The sequence below is a fragment of the Protomyctophum parallelum genome (genome assembly GCF_964188405.1).
Source record: "Protomyctophum parallelum genome assembly, chromosome: 1".
Lineage (NCBI taxonomy): Eukaryota > Metazoa > Chordata > Actinopteri > Myctophiformes > Myctophidae > Protomyctophum > Protomyctophum parallelum.
Genome location: NC_139697.1, coordinates 5,348,886 through 5,368,247, shown reverse-complemented (window position 1 = coordinate 5,368,247; position 19,362 = coordinate 5,348,886). Strand labels below are relative to the sequence as shown.

General features: G+C 43.0%; 1 protein-coding gene across 2 annotated transcripts; it reads right to left on the bottom strand.

Moving 5' to 3' along the window:
- Positions 1 to 7,186: 7,186 nt before the first annotated feature.
- On the bottom strand, positions 7,187 to 18,622 carry chtopa (chromatin target of PRMT1a). 2 transcript variants are annotated; one of them, XM_083776292.1, is made up of 6 exons: positions 18,353 to 18,622; positions 14,430 to 15,404; positions 14,143 to 14,296; positions 12,958 to 13,132; positions 9,927 to 10,112; positions 7,187 to 9,065 (listed from the first exon to the last, which is right to left on the bottom strand). In XM_083776292.1, exons 3-6 carry the CDS (start codon positions 14,284 to 14,286, stop codon positions 8,842 to 8,844), a joined length of 729 nt encoding a protein of 242 aa, XP_083632418.1. In that variant the 5' UTR covers positions 14,287 to 14,296; positions 14,430 to 15,404; positions 18,353 to 18,622; the 3' UTR covers positions 7,187 to 8,841. The 2 variants fall into 2 exon arrangements, with proteins under 2 accessions (XP_083632418.1, XP_083632417.1); XM_083776291.1 differs by having other exon boundaries at positions 7,191 to 9,065; positions 15,315 to 15,404.
- Positions 18,623 to 19,362: the final 740 nt, after the last annotated feature.

The following is a 19,362-nucleotide window of genomic DNA, read 5'->3' as shown; positions in this document are numbered from 1 at the left end:
CCAATGTGTTTGTAAAGGTGTCTACTAACATATCCCACATTGGTTTCTATTGAACATTTTTGACAGCTGCTGAAAGTTGGGTACCATACCAAGTGGCTATGGCCAAACTAGGGAGTCTATGGCCAAACTAGGGGTCAAACCCCTTGGGCTAAATTCGGCCATATATCCACTTGCCCAAATGTGCTGACCTCATTTTGTGATGACGGCTATGGCCGTTTTCAGCCCAAGGAGTGTTCTTCGTGCATAGCTAATGTTTGGAATGCATTCAGAATCATGAAAACTCCCTAGTTTGACAGTGTCACATGCTACTTAAAGCATAATGAACATTTTGCCTTATATAGGTTGTTGATGGTACCCCAACTTTCAGCAGCTGTCAAAAGTTCCCCTAGGGTGGTTGAATATAAAGCAATGTGGGATATGTTAGTAGACACCCTTCCAAACACATTGGTGAAGAAAATTCTTGATAAGGAATGTATTACCAGATTGTATTAATATCCCCTGACTAACTCATCTTCTAGACCACCTAGACCCGACTTCACCAACAGAGACCCGATTGACAACTAAACAACAAGTTTGGACAGCCCCACCAATTAGTGTTACGGAAAATAGCAAGTGTCTACCCTAGGCCCAGAGGGAGACACAGAACTTAGATGCGGCTCACATGTTGCACGACTCCTCAACAAGCTGCCACCAGAGATGAGAGCTGAATTCTGCCGCACAATGCTCTGCGGCCCAGGAGCAACCAACACCATGTTGGAGTTCTCTGAGTGGTTGAAGCACGAGTCCTAGCCATATAGCCTGTGCAAAGGCAAACACCTTGAAGACCTGCTTGAGGTGAACAGTGAGCAGTGAACAGTGAGCGAAAGACTGAAGACAGAAGATCTGCCTTCAGGACTATCAGGCAGGATGTGCAGACACTGAAGGCATCAGTGTCGTTCTGTGTCCCCAGCATGTCAACCAAAGCAATGTTACCAAATCAAAGGAGCCTTCACCTCAAGTCACCTGGGGCTGGGTGAGAAATCGTATCCTGTATCTAGCCTCACAACTAAATACAGACACTTGGCCAGACTGCCGTTTGAAAGGGTTAAACCCTTCATCCTGATTGGGGAAGACCACCCCACCTAATCACACCAACCGAACAAGTGAGGTTGGGGCCTCCAGGTGGGCCAGCAGCCATCTGCACAAGACTGGGCTGGACCCTGCAGGAAAGCAATCTCCAGCCAAGACAATGTAAGTTGACTATAACAGAGCCCCAGAACACAGAGGTCATGAGAAGGATGGAGAAACACTGGCAGGAGGCCACCAAGATCAACGCCACACTGCAGTGGCCAGTGAAGTCAAACTGTGCATCTGTACCTGAAAGGGACAAGTCAAAGGCCAGAAAGCCCACCTCCTTTTAATGTCCTGTCAGTAGCAACTCAACCTGCACCTGAAATAAGCCCTGACCCCTCCCAGAGAAAGTTCATCCTTGAAAATGTAATGATTAGTCACCAGAATCAAGATCCTTGGTGGTCTAAAACTTGAGTTATTGGTAAAATAACAGCAGGTTGGTGGTCATTTTGAAAAACAATGGCTGCCATGGTCACAGGACAAATCTAAATAGTACCACTGTATTCCTCATCTTTTAAAATGTATTATTAGTCGCCAGAATCAAGATCCTAGGTGGTCTAAAACTTGAGTTATTGTAAAATAACAGCAGGTGGCGGCCATTTTGAAAAACAATGGCTGCCATAGTCACAGGACAAATCTAAATAGTACCAATGTATCCCACATCCTTGAAAATGTATGATTAGTCACCAGAATCAAGATCCTAGATGGTGTAGAACTTGAGTTATTGTAAAATAACAGCAGGTGGTGGCCATTTTGAAATATGGCTGCCATGGTCACAGGGAAAATCTAAATTGTACCACTGTATCCCTCATCCTTGAAAATGTAGTCTTAGTCACCAGAATCAAGATCCTAGGTGGTGTAGAACTTGAGTTATTGTAAAATAACATCAGGTGGCGGCAATTTTGGAAAATGGCTGCCATGGTCACCACGAGACAAATCTGTGATGGCCCTATAGCCAAAAATGTTCCTTAAGGCATGCTCTAACTGTGTGCCAAATTAGAATACGTCCCATTATTCAAAAACTATAATTTTATTGTTTTATGAACACTTTTGTCAACTCCGTCAGATACATGTCAACTCCGTCAGACACAAAACCTGACGGAGTTGACGTCTGACGGAGTTGACAAAATGTCATTTGTTTTCATCTTAACCCTCTGTAGTACAATGTAGCCATTTTGTTTTTGCTTCATTTGTTAGCTAAACCTAACCCTAAACTTTTATAATAAACATTATTTTGGAATTCTTAACAAAGATCATAATAATGTCCTGACGGAGTTGACATGTAAAAGCTGTGACCACCCTGATATCAACATTGTTTGTTTAAAATATCAAACAATTGAATGCTTGTCAGACCAGGTGCTCCACTGTTGCAACAAATACAAACGGGACTTGGAAAAGGAGTCTTCAGGCTAAATCTGTCGACAATATTTTCTGATTAATTTAAGACTTTTAAAAAACCTGACGGAGTTGACGGGAGACGTGGGACACACATTTGATATGAGATATCTAATGGAAAATATAAATTAAAATTATTGTGTATATTGTTTGCTATGTTGTTGACAATCTACTTTAATTTAGTATGTATATTTATGTGATTGTGACAGTATTAGACACTTTTTTAGCAGTTTGAAATTATGACCACTTGCTGGGGACAGGCTAAATACAGGCGTTTTTGGGTACAGTGCCTGCTTTTAACTAATTCAGATGGCATATGAAAACAATTATAATGAAATTAATGGCATAATAATACACAACTGTATTACATTTAACTTTGCAAGTGCTTTTATTTTTATTAAATTAATTTATTTTTAACAATAATAAGGCTCTTATGTGTGGGACATGTTTTTTCCACTTTTGTCCCTCATCTCAAGAATGAGTGAGTTACTTGTACCCCTTCCTATATAAAGGTGCACACCCATTCCTTGTGGAATTCCTGAAGAAGATCCTGAAGATTCCTGAAGAAGATCCTAGTGATCAAAACGTTGAATCAATAAACCAGTGGAGCTGAGTTTTTCATACCAGTGTTGCGGACTGTATTTCTTCCTCAGGATCTAGATCAGACCACATTTATTGATTGAAAAATGTTAAGTTTGCAGAATTGTTACAGTAGGCTACTAAAGGAAAGTACAGTCAGGTGATACAAAGATTGCTAAAAGGATAAAACTAGAAGAAGCACTGACTAAGACTTTACATTAGGGTCCTCACACGCGGGTTAATTCAGAATGAAAAGCAAATGTGACTCGTGGTTATTAGGCGGCTTAGGCCGGGTTTGATTAAATAGTTACGTTTTAATTAATTAAATGTAATAAATGTTATTACTTTTGCAAGCAGAGTGTACTGTACACTCTGTACTGTAATCGGCTGCATATGTCCACTGACCATGGGCCACTGACCACTGCTGTATTTCAAACCTAGACAGCAGCAGAGAGCTTTAGGACTCAGAGCAGCAGTCGTACGAGCAGTGGTGAGTGGCACGCTCTGCTTGCACACAATTAAGTAGGCCACACATGGCCTATACTTGTGTGCAATGCACAAGTTGGCAGCTCGACAGAGTGCATTTCTAGTTATACTCTGTATTTTAAACATATGACAAATAAACCTGAACCTAACTAAAGAATAACTAACCCACATCAGACCCATTACAAAATAATTTAACAAACTAGAAATGCACTCTGTCGAGCTGCCAACTTGCACATTGTACACAAGTAGTCCATGTATGGCCTACTTGTGCGCAAGCAGCAGAGCGCGCCATGAGGTGTGCTCACCACTGCTCGTACGACTGCTGCTCTGAGTCCTAAAGCTCTCTGCTGCTGGGTTTGAAATACAGCAGTGGTCAGTGGTCCATGGACAGTGGACCATGGTCGGAACCACTTCTAACAGGAAGTCCCAGTTCACAGAATTACATGTTTTATGGTCATGAACCACCAGGAGACCAGGAGTAATAATTATTTTTAATCCAACCCTTGTCATAATGTAATCCACATCTCCTCTCTCTTACGTTTCCCATTTCTCTACTATATCTTAAAAAATCAAACCTGTGTGAAGTGAGGGGCGGTAATATATTAAAGTCTAAAGGCTCATACATAGTCTGGTTTTACGGTGGTGGGGTGACCACCGAACTACAACATGACGTCACGAGCCGCGGTGAAGAGCAAACCACTGCCACCGCTCCAGCCCTTCTCTCTGTTTTTACTCACCACCGCTCAACGTTATTTCAGCTCCGGTGGTCAGCTCACCACCGGAGCGGTGGTCACCTCACCACCGAAAATCCAGACTATGAATAGGCCTAACTCATGAATAATTGCTATGATGTAATGGTGATGTAAAACAAACGGTGACAAAACAAACATTAAATTCTCTTTGTTAATGGCATTTAATGTTTGTGTTAGGGACAAGATGACGTAAATTGTCCCTTCATTGTCAATGGCGTTTTTAAAACAAACATTGAACTAAAAACAAACATTAAACCTGTAGGAGGGGCCCTCAAAGATAATGTGTAAACCCCTTAATAAAAAGAAGAAAAAAAAAGACAACCCCTGCCACAAATCAAAAACAAAAAATCTCTTTGAACATGAAGGGTTCGGATAAGTGTGGGTCATGACCGAAAGAATAAGGCCGCGAATACAAGCGGAAATGAGTTTTCTTCGACGTGTGGTTGGCATCTCCCTTAGAGATAGGGTGAGAAGTTCAGTCACACGAGACTCGGAGTAGAACCGCTGCTCCTTCTCCTGGAAAGGAGCCAGCTGAGGTGGTTCGGGCATCTGGTTAGGATGCCTCTCGGGCGCCTCCATAGGGAGGTCCTCGACGCATGTCCCACTGGGAGGAGACCCAGGGGCAGACCAAGGCGCAGTTGGAGGAAACACATCGACTCACTGGCCTTGGAACGTCTCGGAATCCCCCAGGAGGAAGTCACTAATGTTACTCTGGAGAGGGAAGTCTGGAGGACTCTGGTGGAGCTGTTGCTCCCGCGACCCAACTACGGATAAGCGGCTGAAGATGGATGGATAAGGAAGTCGACCATCCGGATGACAAAGCACTTATACTGTAGTTCTGGTTAGCAGATACAGTCAGTTAGGAGTGAACACACTAAAACAAGTTGCTACAGTTGCAGATGTTTCAAAAACGCTCTACGCCACTCCGATACTTACTTATGCATGTTTCTTTACACACTTGAAAAACATGATGCAGGGAAAACAATGGCTTTGCTGGCGACTAATTTCTAGCAACACATCTGAGTGTGATCGCCCTGGTCCTTTGCTCCCTTGCTGCCCCTACATCTTCCATGGTGAAGAATCCACCCCTCGATCTGGTCCTGTGTTTCAATACTACCATTCCCTTTTGGTCTCCTCGAGTTATTACACAGGCCTATTATTTATACCAGAGCACTCCCCCAGGCTGCAAGACTGCTAAACATCATGCTTAAATTAACTTAAATGAACATTTCCGTGGTATTGTTGGGCCTTGTATCCTGATTGGAGTTCTTAAAAAAAAAAATCACACCTGTGTGAACCGAGTGGTGCAACTCCCCTCTCCCCCTGCCTCTCTCTCTCCCTGTAATTAGTACTAGGCAACAGTGCAACACTATCTCTGTTTCTGGCACAACAGCTGGAAGTGAGGGGTGCTGTTATCGTCATACATTACATTCCGTGCTCAGCCAATCAACTCATCACTATGTGGTACACACAAAACTGAGCAAAAGAGGCCCTCAAAAAAATACCGTATACAGTATATAATGTAAAAAAAAAAGCATACATAACAGAAATAAAGTTGAAGTACAGGCTGAATGGCAGTTCAGTATGACAAACCTGTTAATATATTTAAAGCATTCTATTTCACTTATCCGTGTAAGTGCAAGTATCATTTTGAGCAGCTGTTTGGATTCTTGTTTTTTTAGCTTTAATTTTTTATTTCATCACAATTGTTCGTTTTTTACTGTGCCCTCATTCCATTTGATTCTATTTGTAGACTCTTGTTACAGACCCAAAACGGTTTGTACACTCAAATACAAAGATAGACCGTTAAGGGTCCATTTGGACCTCTGGGTGGTCTGCGGACGCAACATCGAGTGTGTTGTCTGACATTGTCTCCAAGATAGAAGTTTGCGTGCGCTTTTCCAGGCACACAGCCTCCATTATTCGTTATTATTGCAAGATATTTAAGAAGTAATGTTTCACCTCCTGGAACTTGGTCGTTGTGATGGCCATCACATCCTCCATGAATTGAATGGCCTGATCAGGATATAAGCAAATAAACGAAACGTTCAGGGCAAATAGGAGCACTAGAAAATAAGAAAACAAGTGAGCAAACAGGTCATGCTTCTCTTCTTCCAGTGGTCTCTTCAAGAGGTCTGCTTCATCCATTTTGCTGCTGCTGCCAGGAGCAAAGGTTAATGAGGAAAAGCTTTGCTCCGCCGCAAAAGACTGCTTTTCTGTAACCAGCTCCTGTTTGCAGTTCTTGCAGATGTCTGGTTCGTCTGTGCCGTGTCCCGGTCGGGACTGCTGCTCCAGCTCCGGTATCTTCCCTCGTTTGCCATTTGTCCAGAAGTCCATGTCATCTGTGGCGTTGCTGGTGAAACTCAGCTCCTGGGCCAAACACTGCCTTTGTGCCATCAGCTCCCCATTCTCCTCTTCCAGTTGGCCGTTCTTCAGAATGATCTGGGTGAGCTTGGCGTTGCTCTCCTTCAGGGACTCGTTCTCCGACAGCAGGCGGTCATAGTCTGTCTTATAGACCTCCACTTTCTCCCGGTTTGAGGACCCCCGTTTGGCTCTCGAAGTGGGTGGTGTAGTTTTTGGTAATTGGTGGAGCTCTGGAACATCGACGACACCGTCGATTATGTTAGTAATGTCCATCTTCTCTGAGGTCAGACTGAATTATCACTCTAATTCTCTGCAACAGTGGTTTGTACCGAAGTCACACGTTTTCATGTGACGTGGTGCCCACAACTCCATAAAAGGTCATATCACATGCCCCCGTTTTAACCCATTTAGACCCCTTATACATTTCAACCTTCACTTATATTGAACTGTCAGTAAGAAAAGGAGAAATGCCAGCACTTGCACATTTTCTTTAAAACCTATTTTACTTGGTACAGTTACATGGAACATGAAGTTTTCTCAGTACATGTCACTATCAATATTTTCTTTAGAATGCAAACAGGTAGAAGATATGGAAGTTCAAACATTACCGAGACCTAGACTTTGAATTTCAAAATATTTAAATACAGGAAAAAAAAACAAATCATTAAAGACTCCCATGACCTACATTGGTACATCTTTTTTTTTTTAAACAAATAATTTACATGGCTGTTGTTTTCAGGATGGTTAAAACGGACACCAACATAATCGCAGCAACGAAAAAAAAAGGGTAAAAAAAGGGTTTCTTTTTGACACGTTCGATTAAAACAGGTGAAACATGGAAAATGTGCCGCCACATCGGCCTGAGCATTAAAACAATCTGACAAACCATTTGGATCTTCATAAACCATTCCCATTTCAACCTATAAAAATAAACGTCAGCCTTGTATGGGAAGAGCCTTTTTGGGAGGAGAAAGTTGGTCAGTTGAAGGCCTGTGGAGCGCGGCGTCCTTCAAGAATGCAATGTCTGCTGCACAATCAGTTTAACGAGACCAGCGTTGAGTAGTGAGCTCCTGCACAAAACAATGTGCTGAAAGCCAAAATTCTGTTGTTCACACTTCAAACCTGATGTGTCCCCATATCAGCCACCCATGTGGGTCATTTGACCTGAACTAGTGCCTGACTTTTGACAGATTGAAGTGTCCTAGATCAGCGTTTCTCAAACTTCTTCCTTTCATTTCAATGACTCCCAGTTTGACAGCCAGCCTTTTTTGTTTTTTAGCTCTGCACTTTGAGAACCATTGTCCTTGACTTGCGATTGGCAAACTGTAAATGGCTGGGTTCACATGGGTCAATCCTAAGACACATGAGGACACAGTGTTTTTAAGTTTGTGGCAATTGTAACCACAAAAAAAAAAGACAAATTTAGTTGCGACACGTATCATCTTGCCGATTGTCGCAGATGAGTTTTTTTTTTTTTGTTAAAGATTTTTGAAAAAGACATGGCCAAAATAGGGACTCCCAAAGTTGAAAGTAGTTACAAATCAGAACATACTGTGTCTTAAAAAGAATCAAGTAATGGCCAATATATCGGCCAGACTGGTACATCGGCCGGGCTCTACTGTGAAGCAGGCGTCACAACAATGTTCACCTAAATATCCCTTTGTTATTTTGGACAGGTTTGCGTAGTGACTATGTGTGAGTGCATCTTTTAAAAGGAGAACTTCACCCATTTTCAACCTTATCTTCATATAGATGGTCTACACAAATACCAATAATAATAATATCTATCTACTCACGCCGTGTCTCATTGGTGGGCTGTGGACACTTCAGAAACATGGTTATACCAAGCTAATAAAAACAGCAGGCTTCGTAGCAATGTAGCAAGCTGAATTAGAACTTATTGAATAGTTTTAAATCTAATTTTTGAAATGGCCAAACCCGTCACAGGTAGGCACTAGAAACAGTCCACACACACAGCCCTCCTCTGAGACCGATGAGCATTAATGAGGACCAATTACATTAAGATATGACTGAAAATGGGTGACGTGGTCCTTAAAACAATTAAAAAACTATCCGCTTCCCTTTGACAGAGCTTCATCTAAGTGGAGAGGGGCGTCGTCTTGTGGGATCTGGGCTTATAAGGGGTGTGTGGGGGTTACTCCATAGCATCGGGGTCTGCCTGGGACATGTACGCGTCCAGCTCGGCGTCCAGGTGGCCCTTTGTCTTGGACATGTAGGCGTCCAGCTGATTATCCAGCTGCTCCCGGGTCACCACCGGGCGGCCCACACCTCCTCCGCGGGCCGCCCCCCGCCCGCGACCACCACGTCCGCCTCGGCCCGGGAAGCCGCCGCGCCCGCCTCGCAGTCCTCCGCGACCTCCTGCACATCGTAAAAAAAACAAAACGGGAATTATGAGCTTCAGACGTTTCGGTATTCACAACATGAACAGACCAGACGTCTTACTAAACCCCGTCACAAATAATATGACACAAACGCCTGGTTGCAATTATTTCCCATTATCCTTATCGGTATAATCCGCATGAATTAATTTATTCACCTGAAGAATAATGGGGGGGGGGGGGGGCTTTCTACAAAAGCTTGAAAGATTTTTTTGTTTGGGCCATAATACCTAATGCATCTCTGACTGTGTACACAGTGTAGTACAGTCTTAAGAGTTAAAAACCTGTAAGGGTCTAATTGGTTACATACCGTCTATCATTAAGCCTGGGACCGCCTGGAACGCCCTCAAGGGCCTCTGGAGCGCATGTTTGAGAACCAGTGCTTTTAACCCATTAAAACCGTGTCATTTTACATTTTAGCTATTCAGAAATAGCACATGTACAAGCTCATAGCGCATCGCTTTGTGCCACACTATGAACTTGTCAGCTATTCTTTTTTTTGTTCCAGGGGTCCCTTGAACAAAATATTTTTGAGATGGCAGTCTGCAACCAAAATCATTTTGGGGGTCCTTGACATGAAAAGTTGAGCACCACTCATTCACTTTAAAGTTTTATCCCACGATTTTGTAACCCATTTAACACCCGATGCCAATTGTCTAAACTGTAATCACTCTCCCTCCGTCTGCCAACCTGGGGAGAGCCCCAAACAGCATGAGGAGTGAGCAGGCCACTTATTATCCCGACAGTTTCCCCGGTAGGACGTAAGAAAGAACACGTTATTCCAGCCAGTTAGGATTTAGAAGACAGACATGTGTAAAATTGGCAGTTCCATCATTCTCACCTCTGGCTCCCACACCTCTCCCTCCTCCTCCTCCTCCTCCTCTGAGGGGTCCTCCACGACCGGGACCACCTCCTCCTCCTCTCTGTCCCCTCATGCCTCTACGCATGCCCCCACGCCCGGGACCCCCACGCCCAGGGCCCCCACGACCTCCCTGCATCATCTGTACACCTGTGGACAGCCTCTTGCCTGTAGGGACAAGGACAACATAGGATTAGTCTGAAAACTCCTCAGACTCCACCTTAGCCCGTAGCACTTGCCCTAGCCTTGCATAATTATGCAAAGGCTAAAACATGTACATTTGGATAGCATGTTATGTAGACGGGTCATTATTGATCTGGCATCCTATAGTGTTTATAGTGTCGATGTACAGATATTCTAGTTAAAACTGATGTTATTTTTGAGGGGCGCTAGCTCCTCCTATGTACAGGTTTAATGTTTGTCTTTAGTTCAATGTTTGTTTTGTAAACGCCATTGACAATGAAGGGTAATGTGCCTCATTACGTCATAGTCTCTTTATTGTTAAACCCATTCTGACCGGGCACCCATTTTGGTGTCGGCATCATGTTATGCTTTAGCTATTTAAAAATAGCAGATCTACAAGCTCATATCGCGCCACCGAGTGGCGCGATACGAGCTAGTAGGTCTGCTATTTTTGAAAAATCGAAGAGCGACTGACATTTTTAGAATCTGATCTCAGGTCAGAATGGGTTCATCAGACAAGTGTGTGTCCGGCGGAAACCTCGTATGAATCTGATCTCAGGTCAGAATGGGTTAATGGCGTTCAATGTTTGCGTTTGCACCGTTTGTTTACATCTCACACACAAAGTTGGACAATGGTCTTCCATTAGCCAATGTTTCATCTCTGCTCAAACATTGGCTAAGGGAGGTTCAGTGGACCTCCGATGTCACACTGTCACTATATGACTCCGCCATAACCCAGGGGTTAAAACAAAAAACAAGACGGAAAATGATTTTCAGACCATGACCTGATGCGTGAAACGTGAGAGGGAAAACCCCCAACACTGCATGTTTTTCCATACATTAGTGATTCTTTGGTGGTGGTATTGGTAAAATCATGTTTCCCTTAAGTTCTGAACACCTTACGATTGCAGTTTGCACACACGATGGGTCATTGATTTGCGTGCATCATCGCTCGTTATTGAAACACCCGGTAGCACTGTAGTGTGTTGCAGAGAACCCGACGTCCGAGCCCGTTCTTTCACTAGCAACGCCTCCATGAATATCGCTCGACTGCCTTGAAAACGGCGGAGGTTTTCCACCGTGGCGTGAATTGCATTGATTAACCCCCGTGTGGTAGCAGCCGGTCAATCGAGCGATAATCATGGAGGCGTTGGTAGTGAAACTGACAGTACGTTTTAACAGCGGGCGACAGCAAGACGAAGTGCATTATTTGTCTATGGGACCCGGCGATAGCAGGCGAAGGAGCGACAGTCGAAAAGTGGGCGAGCCAACGTTGCCCGAAAAGATAAAAATAATTCATCTTTTTGGGCGATGACGTGCGATTAGCCGATGCTCTCCCGCTGTTAAAACATACTGTTAAAAAGGTCATTACAATTTTGACATATTGCTTATTAAGGTTGTGCGATATTTCGGTTTACGGAAGCAGTGGAGAATGGCAGCATCGCATGATCCATCCGTCCGTCTGTGTCTGACTAAATTCTTGTGCCAGTTACCGACATGTGTGTATGCATGCGCTGCATGCGCTGTATGGTTTACGTCAAGTCACAAAATCACTTGTTGCTGTGGCACAGACACAGAGCTATGATGGGACAGTCACAGAACAGATTCGTTGCAGCTCAGCATTGCAAAAATATTCCTATCAGCAAGACAGCAACAGCAACTGGCCCACTCTCTGTGAGGCATGAACTAAACTCAGTTGATCATGCTGAAATAATCTGATGCGAGACAACGGCTGCGTCTCCACTTCCAATCTAGAATTAATTATACGTCGCCGTACTGCGGAGCGCGTGCAGAAAATAGCCGATCTACAAGCTTACAGCGCGTCGTCGCGCATTGATTATGGATGCGTTCATGACTCGTTTCTGTCACATCATAAGATACTAATGTAATGGGTAAAATAATCATTGATATCAACTCGGAGCAGCCAGCCAGGCAAGAGGCATTGAGGCAACGCTGTTTGCCTGTTCCTGGGGGCTACACTGCTACAGTATACACTACGGTAGGCAGAGAGGGACAAGACAGGCGAACATGACTGACGAGACATTACAATAGCGAAAGGGGCCATCTTGTGGCGATAAGACTGTAATAGCAGTCTCTGATTAACAAAATGAAGTAATGCGAACGCATGGACACGTTAAAATTAATTAGACGGTAAAACCGGAAAAAAAAACAGGGTATTTTGGCAATAAAATGTCCCAAACCGTCCAACCTTATTGCTTATAGCAGCTTTAACCCATTCTGACTGGGCACCCATTTTGGTGTCAGCATCATGTTATGCTTTATCTATTGAAAAATAGCAGATCTACAAGCTCATATCGCGCCACCGAGTGGCGCGATACGAGCTTGTAGGTCTGCCATTTTTGAAAAATCGAAGAACGACTGACATTTTTAGAATCTGATCTCGGGTCAGAATGGGTTCATCAGACCAGTGTGTGTCCAGTGGAAAACCTCGTATGAATCTGATCTCAGGTCAGAATGGGTTAAGGGTAGCCACAAAAGAAGTCATGCCCATATGGGCATTTAACTCATGACACAGATCTCCATATTTCGGTTGGTTCACCGGTGAAACGTAGGTGTGAAGGAAGTGTAGTGGCCCGAACCGATTGAGTTAACCCATTCTGACCTGAGATCAGATTCTAAAAAATGTCAGTCGTTCTTCGATTTTTCAAAAATAGCAGACCTACAAGCTCGTATATGAGCTTGTAGATCTGCTATTTTTCAATAGGTAAAGTACGACATGATGCTGACACCAAAATGGGTGCCCGGTCAGAATGGGTTAAGCAAAAAAATAAACTTCAACCACTGACTCTCAGAGATGCATAGTATTCACCTCTTAGAGAGAGAGCTCCTCTCATGGCTCCTCCTCGGATGCGTCCTCTCAGGCCTCCTCGGAGCCCCCTCATGCCTCCTCGTCCTCCTATATTGACTCCGCCTCTCATTAGAGAGGCGATGGGACGGCCCAGACGGGCCTGGATGTTGCTCTTACCCAGACGCTGTTTCAGACTCTGGAAGATCATACCGTCACAACATTACATTCAAGTGGTCTTAACTTTTAAGCTGAATATCACACCGTCGCAACATCAATGGGAAATGGTGGTATCTACAAGCTTGTGATGCGACACTTGAGTGTTTAGATCTGGTACCCCTACCATCTCAAGTACATTAAAAACAAGACGGCAAAGTTGTCAAAGCTGCTTCGATTTCCCAGCGATTCCCTGTGACATGCGCCTCAAAAATAGGCATTGCACAGTGCAACGTAGCTCTGCTCTCCTCTAGAAGAGCAAAAATGTGATTATAAACTTGGGTTAGATAAATCTTTGCAGTTTCACTTCAGTAAAGCATATTTGTCTTCAGTGTCTGCAGGTATCAGGAAGTTAAATTTAAATGTTTTGTAATGCTGCCAAGAATGACTATATATTTTAGTTATATTATTAGTGGCGATTAAAGGTATATTCAGTGATTTCACTTAATTCAAATATCACTTATTTTTTTGTTTTGTTGTGATAATCCTCTCTACTATAGAGTGTGCTGACCATATAAGAAGTTCCTCCCTGTCCCCAGTTAACCCCTGGGGGTCAAAAAACCTTAGGTTTCGTTTTTGACTCTCTATCCTGATTGGACGAAAGGCTGGGTCCCACAGCCAAAAACGAAACCTGCGGTTCTTTGAGTGAAATCACTGAATATACCTTTAAGTGCTTGAAGTAAAGTGAAGCTGCAGTATGCAAGAACATTCTGATTCTCACGTTTACATAAGATTCAGCAGAATAGCAGCACCCTCTAGTGTCTCCATAATGAATCTACCGTTTGGAAACGAGGACATTGAGCTATGGGGTTGACAGACATAATATGGGTGCAGTTTGATCGATTCCATTTGTACACTACCGAGTTACACACAGGACTGTACATTGTCGATTCGGGTCTCCGAATAGTATCAAATGGGCTCAATAGCGTGGCATACACAGCGAGTGGCCAAGATTTGGGGAATTGGAATTCAGCTTAACCCTAGTAATCTGACCTGCTTGTGGTGCAGTGCTGCCTGCACGCTGGGCCTGTTCTCCATCTGCTGGGCCAAACGTCTGTTGCGTGCACTGGCCATGTGCTGCTGCTGCATGGTGGCTCTGACACTCACCGCTGTCACTGGAGTCTTGTTCTTCAGCATGTTAGTGAAGCTTCAGGGTGGAGGGAGGGGGGAGAGAGAGAAGGAAGGAGGAGGAGGAGGGAGGGAGGGGTTTCCAAATCAAGTCACTTGGCTTACCATGGATGTTGGCGGCTCTCTGTGTCAATGCAAGACTTATGGCCCACCTTGTTGGCACCTCGTCGCTACGTTTTCCCTCTCAATGCATAGACAATGCCAAATGCCTTTTTGAGCAGTAATTCAGCACATTTTGTCAAATAACAAAAATAAAAAAAACAGAACAGATTGTAGGACAGATTGAGAGAGAGAGAGAGAGAGGCAGAGGACAGGAGAGTGATTTCAGCCACTTACAGACAAACCCATCACCCTGCTCAGCTGGCAGGGCAGGCTGTCCCGGGCAAGAGGTGGCTTGGTTTTGGCCTCCCAGCCACTTACAGCCCGGACCGTGCGACACAGGGGCGTCGTTGGGTGAAAGAGGTGGGGGAAGGCGCCTGTGGGTCACGTCCAAGCTAGGACTGGGTGCCGAGTGGGTCTCTGGAAGAGACGTCCAGTAGAGAGGAGCGAGATGAGGGTAGAGACAGAGAGACATGCTGAACCTGTGATTTCAGATTGGCACTCTTAAAAAAGCACCTGCTCATTGGATCTGGAGGCACTCTTTTCCTCTTGTATTTCAAGAGCATTATGCCCCCCCTATATGCAATGGAATGCATGTGCCAAGGCATTTGCAAAGGGGCAAATTGTGCCGCATCGCCCTCTTCGGGACTGCTGTGTTTACCAAACATCACCTTTTAACCTTTTTTTTCATGACATCATGTGTGCACTGCTCACACAGGATGTTTGACCAAAACAAGCATTACATTCAAACTAGCAACGCCAGAGTGGCCAGACATTCCGCACAGGGCAGTGCACACATAAGAGGCATGGGCAGAAACACATCCATGTCGGGTCCAGTTCTCCGCAGCCAGGCAGCGCCAGAGCCTTCAGAACCAACGACTGGCCCCTCCCCTCACATCTGGATCAATAATTGTTGCTGACAGGGTGCAGCGCCTCACCGCTCGTTCAGGGAAACCTTGGTGGTGCTTTTCAGCACGACTTTTTGAGAAGAGGTGGCACTCATTTTAGCTTCGGTCAGTGGCAGATTCCTAGAGGAAAAGGCAACACAAGCAGGGGAAAAGATGACGTTAGCAACGCAGAAACCATCCTATATTAAGTCATTAAGTAATTCATAGATGTTCTTTTTAATTTAATTAATTTTATGGGGTTCATCCATTTACATAATTTATTCAAAACATTCAGTTGCAGTCTCGCTGACCAATTTTTATGGGTTGCGACTAAATATCGATTTTCTTTTCCGTTCAAAAGAGGACAAATAAAATCACGTTTCATCTATTAAAAACAATTCCAAAATGTTTCTGTAAAGTTGGCCGATGGTCAAGGCTCCAAGAACAGTTCAAAGTCCAGGAATACAGGGTTTTTTATGTTTATTTCCCTCCACAAACACCTAATAATAGCAGCATATACACAGTGGGCATAGGCAGACAATGACAATAACATGAATAAGGCTGGCCAAAAGTTACTTCAAAATCTGAAATGAACAATTGAACAGCTAAACTAAATAAACACAACAAACTAAGAACTTGAGAAACTGTTTAAACAGGCTAAACATTACACCTGACGGCCCTGGCAGCTCTCCCTTATGGCCTATTCATACTCATAGTCTGGATTTCCGGTGGTGAGGTGACCACCGGAGCTGAAATAACGTTGAGCGGTGGTGAGTAAAAACAGAGAGAGAAGGGTTGGAGCGGTGGCGGTGGTTTGCTCTTCACCGCGGCTCGTGACGTCATGTTGTAGTCCCACCACCAAAAATCCAGACTATGTATGAGCCTTTAGTGTTGTACTAGTCAGCTCCAAGTCAAACACTGCGACTCCTCACCTGAAGACTCCCTTTTATAATGGGTGAGCCACACCCAGAACATAGATTAGCAATTTCTGTCAATTAACTAATCTCCATATATCTGATATCCTATAAACAGCCATACCATTATACCAAAAAGTTGAACACATATCATATTTTAGAATTTAGACTTTAGATAATAATACACATAATATACCAAATACACTTTAAAATGTGTATTTGGTATATTGACAGTTTCTAAATATTTAATAAATAAACATTTCCATAAAAAAAAAACGTGTTGAAAGCTTGCAGATCTGCTATTTTCACTAGTTTGGGTCCAGAGTTTGGGTCTCAAGGTAAAAGGATCAGGACCCACTGATGTACTCTTCACAGCAACCACACTGGCATGACACAGCAGTGTAATGTTCATTCCTTCACACGTTGCCAGTGGCACCTAATGAAGGTTGTGTTCTATTCAGATCAAACAGTCATGGCCAGTACTATGTGCATGTTGCCAAGTTAACACTAACAAAACCTTCCTTAACTAGTGTCATTAAGTGTCATTAGTAACACCTTTGATGGAAGATTCAGTTTCAGGAAAACTCAAGCCGTTGTTAAAGGACAACTTTAGTTTTTTTCAACCAAGGTTCATGTTTTAGGTTGTTATTAGAGAAACTAAAAGGTTAGTGTTAAATTTCTTTCATTTGCTGCTTTCTTTCGTTTTAGGGATTTTAGCTCTTTTTGACAGGGGGCGGGGGCATGCGAGCATGGGGCTAAATGTGTATTTTTTTTTACCAAATTTGATGGTGATTTATCTTTGTATTATTTACTATAGTCCTAATAAACCCCAGGAAATTACATCTGGCCACAGAAGATCACAGGATCTACTGAATGTGAAGGTAGCCTACTGGGGGAAGGCTTATACTGTGTGTATAGGCTCAATATGTCAGTTTGTCACATTCAATAGATCCTGTGAATCTTTTGTGGTCTGATGTAATTTCTTGGGGTTTAGTAGGACTATAGTAAATAATAAAATAATAAATCGCCATAATATTTTGTAAAAAAAATACATATTTAGCCCCATGCTCAAATGCCCCCGCCCCCCTGTCAAAAACTGCAAAAATCCCCAAAACAAAAGAATGCAGCAAATGAAAGAAAAATAACACTCACCTTTTAGTTTCTCTAATAACCTAAAACATGAACCTTGGTTGAAAAAAACTAAAGTTGTCCTTTACGTAGTAAGTACTCTTCCGAGTTATCCCGACTGCCTATACCACCTGAAATACTGGTATTGGTGAGCATTCTATACCATTCCCATACCAAATAATGTCATTCATAGCAATTAGTGATTTTGTATCATGAATGATTCAGTTGATGTTGCACTACTGTTTTGCCATTAATGCCATTGACATTAGTTTACCATTTTACTTGTAGGTGCACTTATTCTAGATTTGTATTTATTTATCATATAATATGCTATGATACATTACATCTAGGATTTTGGATCTTGTCTTCAATTATTGTCTTGTGCTTTTTTAACTTTTCAAACTGTTAATACAGTATTCAATCAAGGTGATACTGATATAACAAATAAACGTAATGTCTTAACCTGGTTTTAAAGACTTTCGTTATTCATGAAAAGCTCTTACTTTCCCGTTCTTGTTAGTAGACATAGACATTAGTAATTATTATCTCATTATTCTGACAATTTGCGAAAGCATCAATAGCATTATTGCAGAGAATATATAAAGTATCTTAATGTCCAAGTGTTAGACGTAGGGAAAAAATACTCAAGTTGGGTGAAAAAGTCAGGTTTCACCTGACAAAAAAGAAAACAGTGGGCCTACATAAAATAACCTGGCTACCTATTGATCAATATCCTCACGTAGTCATTGATTTGGTCAAATTCACGACAGATTTGAGATTTGATATGGTCAATATAAACCAGCCGTATCAGCTGCTTTCCATTTGTTGACATTTGACATAATGAAATGTAAAGATTAGTAGTGTGATCAACTACCACTCATGATGGGTGGAGTGAGTTAGCCCTCCATACAGTCAGCCATTATGTATTATGCCTTTAAATCTACCTTTATAGCCCGAACCGGTGTCAATCCAGTGTAAAAAGTTAACACTTGCATCGTTTAAATGTAAACACACGGCTAATAACACGACAGTTATCATCATACTCACAATAACAAAACCGTTTAAAGCACAACAGCCAGCAGCGCTAGTGTTAGCATTAGCCGGCTAGCTACTTGTTGTTCGTTCGAGGCGTGCGGTTTGCGTTGAGCCTTCGGTTCGTCTTCTCGTTGTTTGGTTTGTGTTCTCTTCTCGTCGTTTTCTTGCTACAGAGTCGTCGTGTATGAACGTAAACTGTGTAAATGAGTGAATAATAATTCTAACAGTGAGCTATCGTTGCGTGTGTTCGTGTGTAAAATGGTGCTGCCTGCTGTGTGTGTGTGTGTGTGTGTGGGGGGAATGAAAATGGAGACAGAGCTGTTTATTCTTCTTCTTTCTTTGAGTTTATATGCATTGCAACTGTATGGAAAAGTTGTAACCATGGTGCCACCTACTGCCCCGGAGTAAGCTATGCAATACATACACGCATGGGCAACCAGCCAACCACCATCACTTGATGTGGCCCATGTTGCACACGTAGGCAATATTATATATAGGTTTGTTTGAATCTTGAATGCTGTATTAACAAGTGGTGTGTTAACACTACAGTGCATGCCATGTGGAGGGTTACCCAGGGGTCTGGTCCCCAGATGAACAGCCTAATATGCAACATAACATTGTTTTCTTAATAAACAGTAAACAAACAAACACGTGTAGCCTATACAACATACATTTCTGCACATTTCTTCAGCTACAAGGGACTTTATAATACATCTAAAATGAAAGATAAATATAAGACCATTAATATGTCAAAACGTGAAAATAGATGATCTACAAGCTCACAAGCTTCACATTCAAGAGAAACATGCTGGTGTTTGATATTCTACACATGAACAGATTTCTCATCAGCAGATCAGCTTCACCTGGACTGTAGGCCTACTGTAGCTCTGGTCCATAGCTCTAATGTGTTGCACCATTAGAGCTATGGACCAGATCTAGGCCTACTGTATCAGTATGTCCCCCCCCCCCCCACACACAACAATACACAATCATAAGCAGAAACACATTCCACAAAGTTTGTA

Bases quoted from the DNA above. Each gene is read 5' to 3' on its own strand.
- chtopa (XM_083776291.1), bottom strand. From the start codon at position 15,379: ATGAGTGCCACCTCTTCTCAAAAAGTCGTGCTGAAAAGCACCACCAAG. The intron at 14,297-15,314 runs GTGAGGCGCTGC...TCCACCCTGAAG, and splicing joins AAGGTTTCCCTGAACGAGCG to CTTCACTAACATGCTGAAGA. The intron at 10,113-12,957 runs GTGAATACTATG...TTGTCCCTACAG, and splicing joins AGGAGCTCTCTCTCTAAGAG to GCAAGAGGCTGTCCACAGGT.